At 40.4% G+C, this 20,579-nt stretch overlaps 1 protein-coding gene across 3 annotated transcripts; it reads right to left on the reverse strand.

Moving 5' to 3' along the window:
- Positions 1 to 195: 195 nt before the first annotated feature.
- Positions 196 to 15,177, reverse strand: RB195_000897 (uncharacterized protein; the record flags this gene model as incomplete). Of its 3 annotated transcripts, XM_064197452.1 has the most annotated exons (33): positions 196 to 225; positions 544 to 663; positions 1,397 to 1,508; positions 1,568 to 1,687; positions 2,049 to 2,119; positions 2,894 to 2,964; positions 3,074 to 3,231; positions 3,300 to 3,406; positions 3,463 to 3,563; positions 4,097 to 4,190; positions 4,242 to 4,391; positions 4,448 to 4,645; positions 6,199 to 6,276; positions 6,901 to 7,057; positions 8,049 to 8,150; positions 8,204 to 8,304; positions 8,435 to 8,512; positions 8,678 to 8,833; positions 8,911 to 9,106; positions 9,325 to 9,389; positions 9,452 to 9,559; positions 9,683 to 9,796; positions 9,883 to 10,023; positions 10,226 to 10,321; positions 10,413 to 10,491; positions 10,910 to 10,923; positions 11,931 to 11,994; positions 12,786 to 12,922; positions 14,366 to 14,458; positions 14,532 to 14,651; positions 14,727 to 14,849; positions 14,922 to 14,987; positions 15,046 to 15,177. In XM_064197452.1, 33 exons carry the CDS (start codon positions 15,175 to 15,177, stop codon positions 196 to 198), a joined length of 3,552 nt encoding a protein of 1,183 aa, XP_064053331.1. The 3 variants fall into 3 exon arrangements, with proteins under 3 accessions (XP_064053331.1, XP_064053332.1, XP_064053333.1); XM_064197451.1 differs by lacking the exons at positions 196 to 225; positions 544 to 663; positions 1,397 to 1,508; ... (10 more) ...; positions 10,910 to 10,923; positions 11,931 to 11,994 and having other exon boundaries at positions 6,886 to 7,057; XM_064197450.1 differs by lacking the exons at positions 6,199 to 6,276; positions 6,901 to 7,057; positions 8,049 to 8,150; ... (16 more) ...; positions 14,922 to 14,987; positions 15,046 to 15,177 and having other exon boundaries at positions 4,448 to 4,666.
- Positions 15,178 to 20,579: the final 5,402 nt, after the last annotated feature.

Consider the following 20,579-nt stretch of genomic DNA (forward strand, 5'->3'; position numbering starts at 1 on the left):
TAATTCCTGTACAAATACACACTATCTACAACAAAAGTATTTCTACATTTTATCTCTGCGTGTTTTCAACAAAGCAACAACAAAAACAATAATTTACAACAAGAAGAAAAACAACAGAATTGTTCTTGACAGAGTAAGAGTTACATAACTTCACCTATCTACAGGTATAGTGACAAGGAGCCAGTGAGTGAGTTTTCAGTGAGTAACATTTGCCGATTTGGTTTCCTGAAAGCAAAATCGACATTACCGGTCCTAATAAACTAGAATGACTGAAAGCGTCGAAACCATGGAAATAAAAAGGTGCATATGATACCCAAGGAACGAATTGCTGCCAGTTCAAAAAACCGGTCCTCTAAAATTGTTCGAAATTTAATGGATCTCAGTGTCAAATTCAGCTGCTTTTGAGAAGTAGTTGTGGTATCTCCAATGGGCACAAGAACGTCACACAAACTGCTCCACCACGAAATATACAGCAAACTATTTTGTAGTAATCCGCTCTTACAAGTATTTGAATGCTATTAAGTTAATCTACACACTGCCTACCTCTAGCACATCTTCATGAGCAGTCGCGCTATGCTCTTTCGTGGACTCTTCGTTCTTGCCTTCACATGATGTAACTGTCATGTTACTATTTTCCAGCATCTCACCGTTAGCGTTGGCAGCCTAAAGTTGACATCATGGGCAAGAGATTTAAAACAGTTACGTAATGCTTTCTTCTTGTAGAACTTTTTTTGACAATAAATGTGGGCAGAGAGTTGACAAAATAGAGCTTACATGGGAGAACCGTTACAACAAATGAGAACTTCATCCATTTCTATCGAAAAGGTTCGAGAGCCGTTCGCGTTATGAGCGTCACTAGAGGCAGAACCTACGTTTGCAGTCAAAATACTACGCATGTAGGCAAGATACTGCATAGACGAATCACAGCAAAAGAAAAAAAACTGTTGAGGTAAAAAAACAAAGCATTTTGAAAAGAGACATGGAAAAATGGTGAACCTAGAACCTGCTGAGGAAAAAACATTTGAAAAAATTATAAGTGATGTAGTATATGTGGTGGTCATATCCATCAGTCACTTGCTTATCGGTTGATAGAAGATTATGTAGTTTTTCGATCACCGTGGGTAGGAATTTATTTTTTCCGTCATTCCCTTGGTTTCTAGATACTCTCCGAGTCTTCCTCGTTATTGTACCTTTTCTTGGGATATGGTTTGTTCGGTCATGTTTCTGTTTAGCCATTTCCGCTGGAGTACACCTATACTCCCCATCGATATCCACTTCCATGGCAGAATTACCATTTATGTACATCCAACACTTTTCACATTATAGTGATGCAATCAATTTTTATAGCACAGATTGTGGAACAAGAATCGAGTGCATGTATGGAAAACTTTCTTACCTCAGCAGCTTTGCCCACAGCCATAGACAAAAAAGTTTGTTCAGGAACCTCCTCAGCCTCGGGATCAGCACAAAAGTCATGTCGCACAAGATCAGCCAACCATTGGAGCATACTGAAACACGCACACACAAAGAGATGTGGAATAAGATACAGAATATATGTGAGACTTACGACTGATGGCGTATTTCAGAAATGAGGATTTCTTTAGTGATGAGATCAAACTTCACTTCATTAATACGTGCTTCAACTTCGGGTCCCCAGTCGGTCAACGGCTCGTGTGTTTTTGCATGCCTTAATAGAATTTTTAGAAATCATCTTACTAAAAATTAATTGCACCTCAATAAAGTAAAAAAATAAAATCCGAGAAACGTAACGAAAACAGGTATTCTATTCCGACTGAATGTCGCAGTGATTATAAAACGTAACTGCTCAGACCAAATTATTGTCTTTTTTTTTATAAATTATGGAATGAACCAACTGTTTGCAGCACCGTAAACTGTTAAATGTTGTCTTGAAATGTACCTTTTTACCAATATTTTCGAACATCTACTGTAGTTAACGCTAACATTCACTTCTATTCATACAAGTTTTACAAAACTACATATTTTAGAGCGTTATCTTATGAGATATACTTGTAGAATTGTTAACTTACTTTCTGTCATAGACGTCGTAATGGACACGTTCCAATAACAACCCAAGACCAGGAGCTTTAGGAACGTCAACCTGGAAAACACGGAACATGTTAAAAGAGACAAACTACAGAAAATAAAATTGAGCTTCCAAAAAAGTGAATACGATAAACCGTTTCCTTACTGACTAATATGGAACTAATAGAAAGGATATTTCCCAAAGGAGTAAAAAAAACGAACTTTGTGTGAGGATTACTAGGATTTTCTAGTGTTCAACCATTTGGAGCTAACGATGAAAGTTAGTCATGTTTGCTCGATTTCCTGATATCCATATGAAATGGGCGGTTATTCTGTATTTGCTTAGTGTAGCGGTTAGGATCGAGGAGAGACCCTTCCTAGCAACTGCATCGTGGTTCATGTGGTTTTGACCCGACTATAAATGTATATAGTAGAAATAATTCGATTTCGCTACCAAGTGCAGAGCACAATATTAAAGACGTTTGAGTGCAGATATTCGAAACGAGCGCCGTCACTTCAGCGCGCTATACACATGGGGACATGCAACGCTAACGCTCATAAAAATATTTAGAACCGCTAGGGTAGAATGTTTGAGCTATTTTTTGTAACTGCATAATGGCTACGCAAACACACATTTTCTTCAGTTTTTTTTTTAAATTACGGTAACCAAGGGAACAAAAAAAGGACAGTTCTAGCTCGCCTCCCTCCGAATGAACGAAATTCCAAATACATTTTGCTTTCATCAAAAGAACTCTTTGCACAGTAAAATATACTCATGCATTAAAATGGCTGCATCATTAAGTCACAATATGAAGAACTGGAGGGAAGGAGTGGGAAGGAGCACACTTACTCGATCACTTTCAAAAGTTCTTTGAATATAGCTCTTATACTGAAGTTCACGCACGACAGCTATTACCATTCCTGCAACAAAAAAAAAATCTTCTTAAACTGTAAGTGCTTCGAAAAAAAAAACACAAGACCAACAGAAAACAATGTGAAGACAAACTTTTAGCAAATAAGCTTCACTCACCAACCATTTTGCGGATTTGGTGCAGAATGAAACTCTGTCCTTTGACCGTAAGTTGGACAAACTCCACATCTTCATTCCGAATATCGTCGTGAAAGAGAAACGGCTCACCACATTCGAATGATAGAATGTAACGATGACAACTTCGATCGTCAAAGTCTCTACAAACCGTGGCCAAAAAGTGAGCTGCGAAAACTAAGCAGAACTATACTAGTTTAGTAGTACTTACCTCCTTGAAGTGTAATTAAAGAAGTTATGGGTGCCTTTATATATGCTCAGGAGATGATTGATTTCTTCGAGAGTCTCTTTTTTTATCCGGAAAGCTGCATTTGTCAACTATAAGAGAAAAGCCTTCAAGAAAGCTTAAAATAGACAGAGACATCAGAACAAACCTCAGTAGGTTTCGCAAATGCAAAAGTAGGTAGCGTATAACTGTACGTCCGTGCACAGCACATTTTCTGTGGGTGGAAAGCATTCGTTGCTCGACGCATCGCTGAAAAATAAGTGATTGAACATATTCATCCATGCTCCATTCATGCTTCATTTCTATACACTTTTATTTGTTAAGAAAAGTCCAAGTATCTACTCAAGAGTGGGTTTGTTCATATTGAATTCGCATGAAGAAAACGAGTGCTCCTAATTCATTCGAATTTTTTTTTATAGAGGCGCACAGCTGCGGCAAGCATAAGCGATGAGTTAAAGAGCAGTTTTCGAAAAATGGAGGTAGTTGAATTAAATAAAGTTAGGTTTTCACTCGATAAAAATGAGGACTACTGCTCTAGCACCGCAAAGTAATTCAAGAGGTTATCCTAGCGTTTAGCCAGTATATTACATGATCTATCCGGACGTCAAGACGGTAAATAAATTTTGCATATTCAAGCAATTAAACAACAAATGATACTTAATTCATGGAGCACATGTGTACAAGGTATCAATGCAAAAGTGTTAACTACTTCAACTAACATCAATTAACTACTTTTTCCCAAAGGACACGCAGGTAATACAGAGCAACTGAAAAGTTCGTACCTACAACTCGAATATCTTGTGGAAGAAGCTCATTCAGTTGATTGGCACCCATGAGAGCGTAATCATCACTCTGAGGAAGTTCCATGCCACATATCTAGAACTCGACAAACTAAATTCCAGAAAAAAAATCCAATATTGTCATTACCTGTCGTACTGCGGAAACTGCGCGATCCGTACGAGCGGCTCTTTGGAAGTGAAAAAGTGCAGGCTGTTCCTTCATCTGTTCAGTGATCCATCCAAGTTTATGCATAGCATTAATAAGATGTCCTTCAATTGTAGGGTGACCTTTTTGAATCTAAAGCAAAGACTCGAAGAATGCAGAGTTTATGGAAAACCAGACGCGAAACCAACCTGCATTCCAAAGTACTCCTTCCCTTGGTAAGCGAGTAACATCGCATATTTGGCTCTCTTGATACGAACTTTCGCTTCACCATCATGGCGACCTTCAATATGTCGTTTTTCAACTCGCCCCGAATGAACACCATGAAGAGGAGCATCGGCTTTGTTCTCCCCGCATTCTGCAACTTTCGTCATCGATGCCACCACCTTCTGAAGTAACCGTTTCAACATGAACTCTGGAAGATAATAGAAGAGTTGCACCAGTTCATAAAATAGTAAGGAATAAACACAGCTACCCTACTACGATACCACCAGAAGACAACGGAAATATACATATTCAAATCGAGTATCATAGAAAGGTCAAGAGTAACAGCATGATCCTAAGATCCCTCTATATTTGCCATAATCTTGGGGAAGAAATCACGAGGAACCACGGTAAATAGTAGACAGACACCATTATCAAGTTGACCGCTCACATCGTCACACTACTGATCTGACTATGGACGCTGTTTCTTTTCACATTCGCGCTAATTTCGAGCGCGCTTTCACACTAGGTCGTATGCAACTTCTGAAGTTCGAGAAATGTAAGCATCGATAATGCCGATCACTGGAAGTATATCACAAGTGTGCCGTTCCAATGGAACAAACTTTTGAACGTACATATTTTCGCTTACTTCCACAATACCTAGAAAGTTAATGCAAATCCCTGGTGGTGTTGGTGTTTACAGCCCTAGCCGGGTCTTTCATTTGTTTCGTAGCAGAAGGAATCATACTAGGAAATATACAATGACTTTCTGATCTCTATATCATAAATATGCAGTGCTGCTCAAATGTACAACGCTGGAAATGGCGCTGTGGACTCATCTCTGCAGTTCAATTAGAGCTAACGAGGTTTCCACCTCGATTGCAACCCCCACGCAATTGCACTATGATATACGTCGTCTTGACACAACTGGTTTGTTCCAAATTTCAGAAGTACCCCGCTTCCAGCCTAGCAAATAAATAGTCTATTTCTTCTATCTTCTTTAATTCTTCTAAGCTAGAGTTACAATAGATTTTGAAAGTGAACCTTTTTGAATGAAGAAGTACAGCCGGGTCAGAACGACCTGAAGCAACTTCTTAAATGACTGCACTCAAAGCGGCGGGAAGAGCCAATGATTGGGGTCGAGACAGTACCATCGCTAGCTTCGCTTCGCAGCAATTAGTTGTGCTTAGCAATGGTCTCCTGCGATCCTAGCCGCCGCGCGCCATCGCACTGGCTTGAGCGCAGCCACCTATGCAACTGCACTGAGCTTCAGGTCGTTTTGACCCGACTATCGCATGAGGAGCAAGTGGATAAGCATATCTATTCACCTAATGAAAGGTTATTGCCTCATACAAGGAGCCAGCGCCGCTATTGGAGGCGGGCTACCATTTTTCTGGACATCCTGATGGCAACGAAGATTATTTCTCGTGTAAACCGATACACGTACATGCCTTATTAACACATTCTGTACATTCAAATGAATTGTCTCTGAGATTGATCAGGTAGCACTTTTGATTCTTAAAAAAGCCGGCACCCAGTACCGACCAACCCCAGTGAAAGCCATCGTACTGCACGTCCAACCCACACTGAAAGCTCTTCGGATTCTAACAGAGCCAATATCATGCTCAATATATTCAGAGATTTCCCATTAGTCAGCAATCAGCGCGGAAAACCAGTCTATTGACACTCAAACACGGCCACATGATAAACGAATACAATAATTAGAGATGTAGAATACCTTTTTAGAACACTTAAGCAGGGAATGTGCGCACCGCCACCCACACCGTCCCTCGCCAACGGATTTTATCAAAATTTTCTGGAGATATCATCCCATCTCTTCCTCTATTCTAGTTCAAATTTTGACGAAAGCCACCATCTTAAGAATGAGAAGTGCATATATAAGATACGCAGCTACGCACTAAATGAAAAGGAAATGAGCAACGCATTGCACGTCCTGTAAGGAACTAAATAACGGGAATCCACCAGTTACAATCATCAGAAGTTTTTACAATATGTAGTTTTCATTCAAAAACTAATATTCTTAAATTTTCTGATAACAAACAGTAGTTAGCACATAATACATGTATGGCTTTCACCTCACTTTGTTCATACCTTCTCCCTTAAAAAGAGAATACTGGCAATTACATGAAACAGCAATCACAGCACAGGTGCATAGTTTCCAAATATATTATCACATCTCACTATGAAACTATTACGTACATCGCTATCTATACAAATGTTCGAGAAACACCATCTCTGCGTGACACTGGAATCATTAAGGAATGGGAACTATCACAAAACATTAGTAGCCGGCATTTTTAAAGTCAAATAATGGTACATAGGAAGATAAACACAAAGAATATTCAATACAGAAGGGAGTCTTTACACTAGCCAAGGCTAAAAGATATTAATTGTAAAGGTAGATTTACTTCACTGCAACCGTTTCGGGAGTATCCACATCAAGTTGCTTTCCTAGATATTCCCAGTTGTGCACCATAAGCTTTTGGACGGCTAGTAGGGCATGATAACGGACATTTGGGTCTTCTGCTGTTAGGAGCCGCATCACAGCCTGTTTCCCTTGGTACTGCTCGATTACACTGAAAACGAACTTGTTTTTACTTCACTTACTTAAAACCTGGTAACCACCTTGAGCATCAACACAAGCGCTTCTCAACCCAAGATTATACAATCTTTTAAAGCTTATATTTTGTCTGTTACTTTAATTTCAAGGATTAGTATTAAATGTTACATCCTTTTTGTGTTGCAGTCATACACTGAACAGCAACAGTAAAGATACTGCAAATCCATATCATATAGCCTCTATCTCTATCTCTCAGCTTAGCTACAAGAAAGAAGGTAGTGGAAACCTTCCTCTGCTCATCTTTTTCTAAAGACACCTAGGGAAAACTTTTTTGTTTATCTAAAATCGAAGTGAATTTACACCTTCCCGCTGAAACCTTAGCAGGAAATACACCTTTTTCCATTTCAATGTCGTCAACCCTTACAGTGGAATAAACTCCATTTCTTCTGACCTTATAGCCGTTTTTCACTTCAAAATATTTATGATCTGCCCATGCCACCAGCAATGCCCCCAAACGCTTGAAACTTTTGAATACTGAATACGATAACGAAATGAATTTACAACACAGAATTACATTTACTTTAGAATTAAACCTGATGAAAGTGAACCTGATGAAAGTAAAATTTGTCTCCTCCCGGATTGTCAGTCTATTCACGTTATTAGAATCGTGCACAGATCTTAAAGAAAACTCGAACCGCAAACAAGATCTCGGTGCACACACTGCAGATAAAGTAGTGCTGTAGTGAAAAAGGAGCTCATATTCTTAGTAAGAGTCTCAAATGATCTAACTAGACAGCGTCTGACGGAGTTCTGCGATAGAGATTACGAGATTTGCGTTATTTGTAAAAATAAAACTAGCGTATAAAAAAGTGTCGTATTCACGTTTCTGAGAATTGTGGACACAAAAGTAGAACATTCCCATAGATAAGAAAACAATACAAAGCAGAAAAGAAGGAATTCTGACAGAGAAAGGGATGAAGGACAATCATGAGGAAAAAAAAACTCACGTTTTACCCCTAGGATAGTGTCGCACATACTCTCCAATATCATGAGCAGCTACACAAAGTATAAGTGGGTCCTGGCTAGTTTCGAGCAGTCGTATCAAAATCCTGAAAACAGATATCTAGAGAAATTATGCTTTCTGATAAGCGAAAAGCCTTACTTGATAAGTTCAAAGTTCTTTTCATTGAAACGAGGAGCGTTCTCGCGCCAGAACTTGTCCGACTTATGGACAGGAGACCACTGGAGACGACCAGAACGAACCTAATCGATAGAAGTGCAAATAGAACGCCACAAAACAACAAGTTGTACTAAAAGCGAAGTGAAAGAGGAAAGAAAAACAAAAAAAAGACAATTCTGAGTGAAGCAGTACGAATGTTCGAAAGAATCCTACCTCACTGCAATACTCGTCAAAAGAACTTAGATCTTGAACGGAAAGTTGTAACTGAGCACTAAGGAATTCTACGTCTTCCTGAAAAAATAGATTAAAAAGAAGAAAAAGGGAAATTGCAGGAAAAATCATAATTAAGCCTATTGATAACATATCGGCAGTAAAAATACAAGGTCACATATCGGAGTGTCACGAGACTTCGGTTAATGTTGTGGATTTCTAGAAACTCAGCTAGTGTAGGAGTACCTCTAGCTCGGTATCTCCGTATTTCTTGGCATCTGTGAGCTCGAGTGTTTTCAGTGTTTTGCACTGCACCATTTGCAGAGCGGCCTCCTTCTTGATATCTCGCTCATCAACTTTCTTGAGAATATTGCTGAAAGTCGCTATGATGATGCGAATGACCTAAAAGACGCCCAGTGTGATTTTTTGAAGGATAAGATAGGTAGAATCAAAACTTGGTATCGTAATTATTGCCAAACCTTTTCCTTTGATGATTCAGAAAGAATGTCACCAAGTGCCTGAATCACGCCAAGTGAAGGTGTTCGACGAGCTATATCGGGATTGAAGGTAAGGCACCAGAGAGCAAACACTAACTGGTACTGGAGCTGGAAATTAGCCTTCCCGTTTAATGCCGCCACGATGGACTGAATCCCTTCTGCTTCCATAAAAGCATGCCTAAAATTAGTTGTAAAGAAACCGCCAGAATTACTAAAAACGGAAGTTGTGAAGTACGAAAAATCTTCGTTTTTAATCAAAGAAAAAAAGCACAAAAGAAAATAATATGGTCGCACGGATTCCGTTATATGCGAGCTGCGGGCAGAGAGGGGTTTTCTACATCTTACGACTTTTCTATCTGGCACATCGCAATACAAAAAGAAGACAAATAGTCGAACCTGTACGTATCAATACGAAGCATCATTTGAAGACATCTGGCAGTGGTGTTCATGTATTCATTTGTCTGTAACAACATTAATAATAACAACCAAGACAAAACAAATAAAACTAGATTTAGCGACTTACGGAAGAGCTCTTTAGTTGATCTTTCAAAAACGAGAAGTAGTAGTTGAGTTCAGATCCCTCCATAAGAGTTGATCCAAAGCACGCAAGCTTGGCAATAATGGAACTCATCTGAAGTAGACACTGTGACAATGACGAAGCATTTTGGTTTCTTTACTTATAAAGTTGGGATATTGTGATGGTGAGATCATAAACCAAACAAAATTAGAGGAGTGTCCTGATTTGGTAACAAACCTGATTAACAATGAAGTTATCTTGACGCTGAAGAATACCAAGGAACCATGACCACACTGTCCGCTTTTGTTTTCGTGCAGCGTTATGGAAAATTTCGACGCGGCTCTTGTCTTCCTTCAATGAGTCACTTTTACATTGTGTTAAATTCCCAAAATTGAATCAATAGACGTCAACTCTACGTAAGGTTTGAAGGAGCTTACTTGGAGCATGTCATCAAGCAGTGTTAAAACATAGCGAACGTTTTGATCTTTTGCTACGTTTGTAATGAGATTTACGATAGTGCGAGCCGCCTGTCCGTTGGCATCGTTTGCAGCCAGCACTGCATCACGTTCTTCTTTGTTCTAAATTGCAGGATTTCAATCTTACGGAAACAAAACCTTGGGTCTTCTGCTAGAATTCTGTGGATTTTCCGTTCTCTTTCTATTCATTGGAAATGCATATTTTCTTCATTAATCTTGAATATTTCCTACTAGAAAATGTGGAATACAATTTTATACAGTGCATATAATGCTAATCTCAACATTTCGAGAAAAAAAAAACTACCTTGGCGTTCTCGTAGGCGGAGATGAAGTTGTAATCCTCTTGAGGAATCATTTGCGAGCGCAAATAAGATCCCCAATTAGGCTTACTGGCACGCACCTAAAATATGTACGATTCGAAAGATAACATAAAACGCAAATACAAATAAGGTCAAACAGTTAAACCAACATCCTGTACGACTGAACCGTACCTCAGCAGCCTCGATTTGAAGCCGCGATGTGGCGTTGATCATATCCACCGCCGGGATGGCGTGCGCCAATTCCGCCATCCTAAAATTTTTGAGAGTCTTACATGGAAAACACATTTGCAACGTCTCAAGTCCATGAATCGCAACAGCAAGGCAGACAGATATGAAATAATCGAACAGTACAAAAACACCTAGTTCAGATTTTCATATCGTTTCGAAACCAACGTAAATTTATTTATATAACGAAGGATTACAGTTATTTGAAATGGGTAAGCAAATAATTCCCCTAAAAGAGAATGAATTAAGCCAGGTACGACTAAAAAGTAAGCATTACAAGCGTATGTGACTGTATGAAATCTGATCAGTGAGTGTTCTTGATTTCCCAACAAACTGAAACACAATTCAATCGGTTCAACCTCTCAATAACTCTTAATCAACCTAATAGATTTTTTTTGCATAGTTAAACAAATAAATCAAATAAATTTTTAGATTATACGAACCAATGCAACTCTTCCTTTGAAAATTAGTGTTTCCTTGAATGTTAATCGTACAATAACAAGAATGCCTAGAGTAACAAATAATAATTTCAAGTTGAGAACATAGTTAGACCAAAGAACTTGCAAAAAAAAGACTACAAGCACGAACTACATAAGAACTAAGTATTTAGAAAGGACAGAATCCTTCCAAAGACGTCATGCTTGGCCAAGTAGCCAATATAATTCACAGGATCCGGACAACCCACTGCCGGAGGTCAAAATAGACCATTGCTCAGGGATATAGAATCGATAACCTCTTTGAATGGAAAACCAACAACCACAGACCGATTTCTGTTCGAATCCTTTTGAGACCACCATAGGAGAGAAAACTCGTCCATGGCGAGTCGCGTACAATCAGACGGCCGATGCCGGCTGGTTTGAAAAGCGACGCAGTGTGATAAGCAGTTTAGCAGTAATTACTTATTGACCATGTTTGCTTTCGGGAAGTTGTTACTCTCCCGCTGTTTATCGTTGTTCCGGATGCATTTGCGGTCAAACGCTAAAGAAATCGTGGTTTGTCTAGGAATGACTACTTCTATTCATGTGTTTAAATTGAAGTGTTGAGAAGAGGTAGGTCATAACATACATAGAGGAATATACAATAGTTTCCGTAATGGTAGTAGTACAACGACTGGCTTGTTTAACAAAATAAGTTCTTTACATCTCATGTAGATACAGGCCTATACTTGAGCAAGAGAAAATACAATTATGAAGGATCACTGACTGCGGTCGTCTCCAATCGATCATCAAGGGATTTCAGGATAACCGCATAAGTTAGCGTGATGGGGTCAAACTACCAGAGACACAAAGTTCTGACTCGATTTTACCTTCTTTGAACTTCGAAGGGGGCAGTTCAATCAATCAAAGGCAGTACATGACGAAATCAATAGGGTTGGATTCCCTCCACAAATACACAGAGGTAGGGCTGTAATCCACGATTATGAGCGTGATCAGCTCAATTCTGCATAGTAATCCTTGGATTTACCGGCTGCAAAGCAGAAGCTCCCCAAACCGCAGAATCGCAAACACTGCAGTTCGCCATCGTTCTGCTACATGTAATAAGTTGAATCGTTGGAGAAACCAGTGCAACCAAGACTGTCTGGATTACTACTGGAGGCTAAACGCCCATATTTGTCAGGCACATCCCTACACCTATGTATTTTTAGTGAGATGCTTACATCGCCCCCTTTGTAGCACAGTGCCCTTAAGACCAACTCGATAGTGGGTGAAACAATGTACTAATAACATTATTTCATTCCTTTAGAATTTCGTCAGCTTAGCATGTTCAGAATAACAATATACTGATCCCTCTTTTTTCTTGGAAACCTTGTTTATTTGTTGAATTTGGTTATTTTAAAAATGAATAACTACTCTTCTACCACGAAGATTCAATCTTGGATTTACTCTCCGGAAATCATGAGTCAATAAGTGACGTTTGCAATAACAGGTAACACTCATCACACAACAACAACAACAATATCCTTAAAAACAACCCTAGCAAACGAATCAGTGACAAAACAGATTACGTGAACAATTAATATAATACAGCGTCAATACATCAAAGACTCGAAGGAGTAGGGATTCAGTGCGCAATATTGCACTCAGTAATCTTAACTGAAATAAAATAAAGCCATGAAATACGACAAATATGGGCAGATTGTACAACGTGTCTTTCAATATCTCTTACAATACGATAAATTAAGAGAGGTTGCGTTACTGATGTACGTCGTATTGAACAATAATCTCTGTATCACATCTATTTTTCTGCGTCGTTAAGCCGAAAACCAAAGAAAGTGGGGATAGTTCTGCTTGTGGCAAGAGGAATAATCACTTCCCTAACCGAATATCTCGTTTGCTAAATGTCTCCAAACACTCTTCAAATGCGAATCGGCTACATGGTAACGATCGAACGGCTACAATTTCAGTAACTCTTAAACACCAAGGAGGGTACCCACATAGTGAAGGAACGCTGCCAACCTGAAAATGTTGCGAATAATTACTCCTAATGTACTCATGAAGTGCAATCTGTAGACTAAATATTTCCAGTTAATTTGTATTAAGTTCCCTTATTGCAAAGACCGGCGGCAATTCATGCTTCATGTCGTGTTCGTTTTAATAACAACGCCATGAAAGGAAAATATTTGTGACCCCAATTGTAAAGGTTTGAAAAGCGGAACAACAAGCTATCGTGCCTGCAGTTTACTAGTGGTAGCCTATTGTGATTCCTGTTCACTATCTCGGAGAGAAAGCAAATAAAAAAAAGCAAAAGCGGACTTTGCTTAGTTTGATAATGAATTTCGTTGTTGAAGCTAAAAACCACCTAAGTGTGGACTTGTTTGTGCTAATAATCTGCAATTAAAGGCATCACCCCACAAATCTGGGGTGGTACGGATTTCAGCTGGAGAGTTCTTATACGGGGTCGTAGATTATGGAGAGGAGGGTGATTCCGTCCATTTCTTCCTAATTGCCGTAAAAAACAGCCCGGAAGATGCGCCGCGTGCACAAGGCTGGCGGGCTCCAATCGAACTCGCAGTTGCAGAAAATAGTGCGCCGAAACGCTCGAAGCCGTATCTTCCGTGCCGTTTTTACGGCAATTAGGAAGAAATGGACGGAATCACCCCTCTCTCCATAATCTACGACTCCGTATATGTATAACCCACCTGAAATCCGCGCCACCCCAGATTCGTGGGGTGATGCCTTTAAGGAACATCGGTATGAATAAGGACTTTCGATGACTTCCTAATGAAGGCCTTGGAACATCCAACTTATAAAAAGAAGGTTTCAACAACACATTACATCTAAATAACTACATTGCGATAAATCTAGATCGGAAGCGAAACTTGAACTTTTTCTTGAATCACAAATTTTAGGACAGTAAGAGAACCACTAGATCAAATATCGGCTGAAATGGTAAGATTCGGTCTTCGTTCTAAATCTGGAGAAGATTCTGGTCTAAATCCAGAATGAAGTTTTACGACTACTATTATATTTTACTGCATGCGCCCTGGAAAATTATATTATAGAGAACTTTAAATGTAAGAGTTGCATTGACCTTGACCAGAAACTACGAAATTCGGCGCTATTTTTTGGGTGTAAACCCGTGAGAGAGTAATACCAGTAACTAGAAAGAGTAATAACATTTTCCACCAAGAGAGACCTTTTCCACGACTAACCATTGCTAAAATAAATTCACCTTGTCTACGATACTAGGGTTGGATAACAAGAAAAGCAGATTTTTAAGAAAAGGGTGGGCCGAGGGTCACAATTAGGCAACAGAGTAAACAAAGGCTATTCAAAAAAAAAAAGAAGGAAACTGTAAGAAACAAGTCAATACAACATTGATACATAAAACTCCAGTAGCGAAAATGGAAAAAAAGCCAAAAGAAGAGAAGAAGGTTGTAAAAACAACATTGTTATTACCTGAATTAGAAGTTCAGGTTCTAGAAGAGAATACTTTCCAGCTAAATGTCCTGTAACACCATTCACAGTTATCGGAGCGCTTGACGACGACAGCTAAAACTCGGTTTTCATGGAAAATTAGACCTCTTTTCTTTCGAAGTTCCAAAAAATCGTCAGCAGAACCAACCTCTCGACATGTTTTCACTAGAACAGAACGTCCGGAGCCGGAAGAAAGCAATTGCACGACCAGCCGATAGCACGAAAGATCGTCAGAACAATTCGTACAATCCATAATGATTTTGATATGCTGAAAGCTCCTTTGTTCTTACAAGTGGACAAAAACTCTTAACAGTCAAGTTACACCTAATATCGCAAGACTCACCTTACTTCTACAAAATATTCTAATTTCGCGTGCTAGACTGGAATAGTCATTGGAGGGGTCATAAATAGTCAATCGTCGGATGTTTTCATCCAGAGAGATCTCTAGAAGAGATAGTAGCATATTCTGCAAATGAGCTGGAAATGCAAAAGCAAACGCGAAGGAGGGAATTTATTATGTGTATTCCAAAAATCAAACCTTATTTATGGGCCGATCATTGTTAACTATAGCGACATGGGAGGGGACTTTACAACGACGAGCATCCTAAAACAAAAAAATGAACTCAGACTTACAAAGTTAACTTCTGAAAATAAATACTTACATAGCGCTCCCCTCTTTGCTTTATTTCTCGATGAGCCCATAGTGTAGAATAACCAAGAAAATTACAAGCAAGCAAAACAAGCCAATAGACGCTGCGGATCGCAAGCGCACAAAGCCACGCTATGTCGATCATTTTCCAACAAATAACTTCTTTCAAACTGTGAGGGAGGTGGTCTGAAAGTTTGTTACTGTTCAATGAAACCCGTCACAACAATGCACTGTTGGCCGATTGGAGAAAGGAAACGTTTCACGTTTCCAGTTAAAATCACAAAGCAGTTTCGTTAGAAGAAACTGTAAGGGAAGGCTGAAGTTGCAAAGCAAATAGCAATGCAAAGCAGAATAGCACCAAGATGTAAGTTAACACAACTTTTAAAACGGAAAAAAGTGTTTTTGCAATTAATCTTTGTTCAGACAGGATACGCCACGCAAATTACGCCAACACGGCGCAGGCAGACTGCCTATTCAATGTGCGCACTTTTGAAAAATACATGGGAGATTTGTAACGGCCATGCGCACAAATTCGCCACGTACTTTACCAAATACTTGTTCGTAGTTTTACCGTGTCGCGCTACACTGTATGACGAAGGAAAAGAAAGCGAAAACGCGTAGCGGCAAGTGGGAACCCTCCGCGGCAAAACGCGCGACGCGGAGGACCCCCCCACACACACTCTTCCTTGCGGCAAACCAAATGGGCGAAAATCGCGTTCGCTTCGTGTGAGTTCCCGCGTCATCCTTGATCCTTTGCCTGTTAAATGTTTTTTTTTCGTTCTGAAAAAAAGAACGTGCAGCAATTGCACCAATGGAGTTCTAAGTTAATGCATGAACGGTTTCGCAGTTTTCAGACCGTTCCAAGGCCTCAAAGCATGATTTCTACTTCCAATCTTCTTTATAAAGTCTAAGGATGTCTCCATGACAGTTGTTCTGCTGCAAGTTCCACTGTACCAGTGGTCTACAAGTCACTCGCTATTGCGTTTAAAGGCAGCATTCCACGAATCTGGGGTGGTACCGATTTCAGGTGGGGTATCCGTATACAGGGTCGTAGATTATGGAGACGGGGGTAATTCCGCTCATCTCTTCCTGAATCAATGCAAGCAGCCGGCCCCTGAACGCTGTTTTGTATGACTCCATCTATTGCAGCGCGCCACCCTTGCACGCGTAGCGCCCCTTACTGCCCATCGGGGCAGTCCGAATTGATTTTCGATGAATCGCAGGGCGGAGGCGGTGCAAGGGGTGGAGCGTGAAATAGATGGAGTCATACAAAACAGCATTCTGGAGGCGGCTGCTTGCTGTGATTGCATTGCAAGATGAGCGGAACTACCCCGTCTCCATGATCTACGACCCCGTATACGGATACTCCACTTGAAATCGGTACCACCCCAGATTCGTGGTATGCTGCCTTTAAATATTCATAGATTCATCTCAATGTACTTTCTCCCGTAGGTGAAGTCCTCGCTTTAAGGAAGTTTTAACTCGCCTCAAGGAATTCACACGGCAATTACGACAGGGCAGTTGTCGATTACCTGACGTTATGGCGCAGTTATTTCAGGCAGAACTTCATACTTACGGGATCAATAAAATGGTATATACCAGACTTGTCTGAGAAGATAAAAACACTGACGTTACAGATCGGCTAGCCGTGCAAGTAAGGCTACACATGCATTCATAAACTTTCTGAATTAATCAATCAATGCACTTTATCTTTTATCCTCTATGCTAGTTATTAACTGACCCTATTATAAAGGGGATATCATCGTGAAAACTATGCACACAGTGAGAGCATCTACGTAATGAATTTGACTATACTGGAAGTGTACAGGCCTGTTATAAAGGAACGGATAACGATATTAAGGGCACCGCATCACGATTTTGAACTCATGCGGTACCCGCAGCGAAAGAGTAGAGTTCGGATAGTAGATTGCGGTATAAAGAAAGAAAGAAAGAAGTTATAACGAAAAAAAAAATTAAACTATTCAACTGAGACGAGCAGCCCCGTACAAGAGGGACGTTTACTTTTTCTGCTGCTGAGGTATTAGAACTGAACTCGTTATGTCTGTTGCATCAGATGCGGCGACTATGATGTCCAATTCAATGTCGCCACAGTGCACTGCACCGACTCTTTGCAACCTAAGCAAAAGCAAAGTAGTCTCTGAATGCACTTTTCTACATGGCAGAAATCATATCGGTATGCCTAAAATAGAATTGGAAACGCTGAGGAGTTGGGCCTCATAGCGTCACCTATTTAACTACGGAGTTTACCTGTGTTAGAGACGCAACGGAAAACTAGAGAGGAATAAACGACGCTCTGGTTCATGTTGTGGATGCAGTGAAGCGAATGGGCACAGACGAGCAAAAAGTTTATCGCAGGTATCGCTGGGAAATGGAGGCTCAAACAACCAGCTTTTTGATATATGTGATATATATAATCGAGTTAAAACGACATGGATCACGAGTGTAGCTGCGGTGCATTTGCGTACGCGCTCGAAACGGCGTGCTGGAAGCAGTAGTTGGAACTGAGGTGGGACCGTCGCAAACAACAACGATGGGTGGTGCCAGCAAGGATTTCACCACGCTCCTAGCCGCTACTCTCCTTTCTCTCAAGGCGCTCCTCCGAAGCGCCTTGAGAGAAGCAGCGTACGCAATTGCGATTGCGTACGCAATTCATGTCGTTTTGACCCCCGTACGCAATTGCGTACGCAGCTTCTCTCAAGGCACTTCGGTGGAGCGTAGCGGCTAGGAGTATGGTAAAACCCTTGCTGGCACCACCCATCGTTGCAGTTTGCGACGGTCCCACCTCAGTTCCAACTACTGCTTCCACCGCGCCGTTTCAAGCGCGTACGCAAATGCACCGCAACTACACTCGTGATTCATGTCGTTTTGACCCCACTAAAGATGTGCGCTGGCTTAGTACGGAATTTTGATACAGTCTCAGAGTCATAAGCCTTTACTACAAGTTGATTTGCTTTCGCCTAGCTTTACTATGACTGTAGACGTGGATGTATTATAGCTGAGTCAAGAGTCACAATTTCGAAATGATGAGAATGACTACCAGAGTCAAAAGGGCTAAAGCCTTGCGCAGTTCCGTAAGCGTCTGCGTTCGTAGCGACGCGGTGAAGCCAGCGGTTGCGCTCGACGTGAGACCATCGCTAGCTACAGAAATGAGTGAAGATAGCGAGGGTCTCATTGCCGGACCACTGTTGGGCATTGCGTCAAGCCGTAGAAGTGTGTTCAACAAAAACAACGTGTTCACCACATGCTAGAGTTGGCATCGGAAGGAACATGAGGATGGACGGAGGATGTCTTATGACAACAAATATTTGAAAATTGGATCTTGAAAACAGCAGAAAGACCAAGACAATAATAAAAAGAAGAATCATGCTAGGAGAGATAGTGGAATAACAGAAAAACACAGATGACTCTCGCGCAAAATGACGAAAACAACGCAACAATAAACAGTAAATAAATCAAACGCGGCTGTGCTTGTCGTCAGGATTCCGCGGATCAATTGGTTCTTTTACGTAGTTAGTTTTTCTAGCTCGGTAATTAAACTTCACTGATTAAGCGAGAAATTAAGATTCTGAGCAACAACAGCCACACGTAGAAAAAAAAAGTGGAAATATAGAAACCGTGAAGAAAGAAGCAATGTGAAAGGTGGCAAATACGCAACATCTTTCCGTAAGCATTTTCAATGCGCTTTCACGAAATGCCCTCTGCGCTTGACTCAGATTCTACGCTCCAATACTATCCACGCAGCTCCTTCTTCTATCAAGGAGTTCCAAGTTCAAAAAAATCTATTGATACACAATTAGAAATAGGAGCACAAACTTGTTCAGTGTTTATATCCGCTTGCACTAAAATTAAGTCAGAAATAATTTTATGACGAAGAATTTTATGACGAGCATGAGAGACAAAGTCAACAGCACATTAGTGGTCCGCTCGCAGCTGCGGCGCGCACGTTTGCGCTAGCATACGCGCCACGTTGTTATGTGCTTCGTAGGGAAACCAGTAAACAAAGCCGTTCTCAGGAGGGATAAATGAGTTAGATCGCGCTCATGCTGGTGATCTACACACAAACATCGTCGATTTCATACTTCATATTATATGTGGCTTTTAATTGTGGTAAAAATCTCTCCCATAGCGACCTTGACATGCCGAGTTGTTTAGTAGATAAATTGGGCTTCCCTTGTGCAATTGGCCCCTGTTTTTTTTTCGGTTTCCGATTTTTTTCGAAGCAAAAAATCATTAAACAGGCAAATGATGAAGTGTTGTATGCTAAAATTCAATTAAAGCCTTAGAGCCCTCAAAGTGATCAGTACCAGGAGCACAGTGGCGAGTTTCGCGTATCCTGAAGAAGGTTATGAGTGAGAATAGTGCCAAGTAATGCATTTTGCAAGCCGTCGAAAAAATTTCTTAGCAGTTTAGAGCGTAGTTTTTATTTCACAGCTATGAATTGATACATAAATAATGAGGATTTCTTTAAAATGCTGTGGGATTTTTCACAAATAGAAAAAAAGAACGACAAAGTTTTAGTGAAACTTTATTAGTGACCTGACGTTTCGACAATCTCGTCTTTATCAAAGGCTTAAAAATGATCCGAGATCTTTGATGCTATCCGTATCCCATCAAACACCTCCTCTCTCCTTGCCAAGTCTCGATATCGTTCTGAGTACACAAGAACTCCAAGAGGAAAACAAACTGACCAGTATCACCGACTAGCGATGCTGGTGAACCACCTCGTTCTTACAGATTGTCACCAAGGCGAATGATATCTGCGCACTATGCACTATCCTTAAGTGCGGGTGTCTCGATAGTGTTAATGACCTGCATGTGGGACAATCTTATAGCTAGATTGTTACGAACGGCATAAAGTCATTGGTAATTGTTAAGCACTCACTTCTTTTATTCATGGATGGATCCCTGACGAAAATTCAGAATGCTTCCAATGCCTTCCTAGCAGATATTTCTTTCTCTTGAGCTAATATGGTACACTTTATTTTAAACTCATTTCTCATTCTTTTGGCACCCTAATCGTATCATCGTATTTTCACGCCTATAACCAGTCAAATGCTTTTTGATACGCAGGCTCAGCATTCTTCCATTTTCTCTAATATTTGTCATTTCATGTCAAGCATTCTATCTGGCAGATTACTCCGATCTTCTGCAATCTGCACTTTAACCGAATGAACAAACAACGCAGCACTACACATTGCCTATCGTGGAATCTACTACGAAAAAACTGTCGCTTGATCTTGTCGTTCGGAAGCAAATGAGCTCGAAAAGAGCCCGGTTTATCGCAGCAGTTAACAAATCAGAGACGAAGGCGATGCACAGCGGGGATCTACCTTCATATAGGGTCCTAATTGTTTTATTTGTAGTTCGATTGGTTGTTCGCGTGTAAGTTTTATCTATTGCGATTGTTCTTTCAAAATTCTAAAGCATTCCTCCTTTTCGAAATGCGTTGAGGTCACAATAAAGGAATCATCGAATGAAGGCGGTACATCTGTGAAAGACGTTCTATTATTAGATGCGCTATCCTGT

Source organism: Necator americanus, chromosome IV, assembly GCF_031761385.1.
Source record: "Necator americanus strain Aroian chromosome IV, whole genome shotgun sequence".
Taxonomy (NCBI): domain Eukaryota; kingdom Metazoa; phylum Nematoda; class Chromadorea; order Rhabditida; family Ancylostomatidae; genus Necator; species Necator americanus.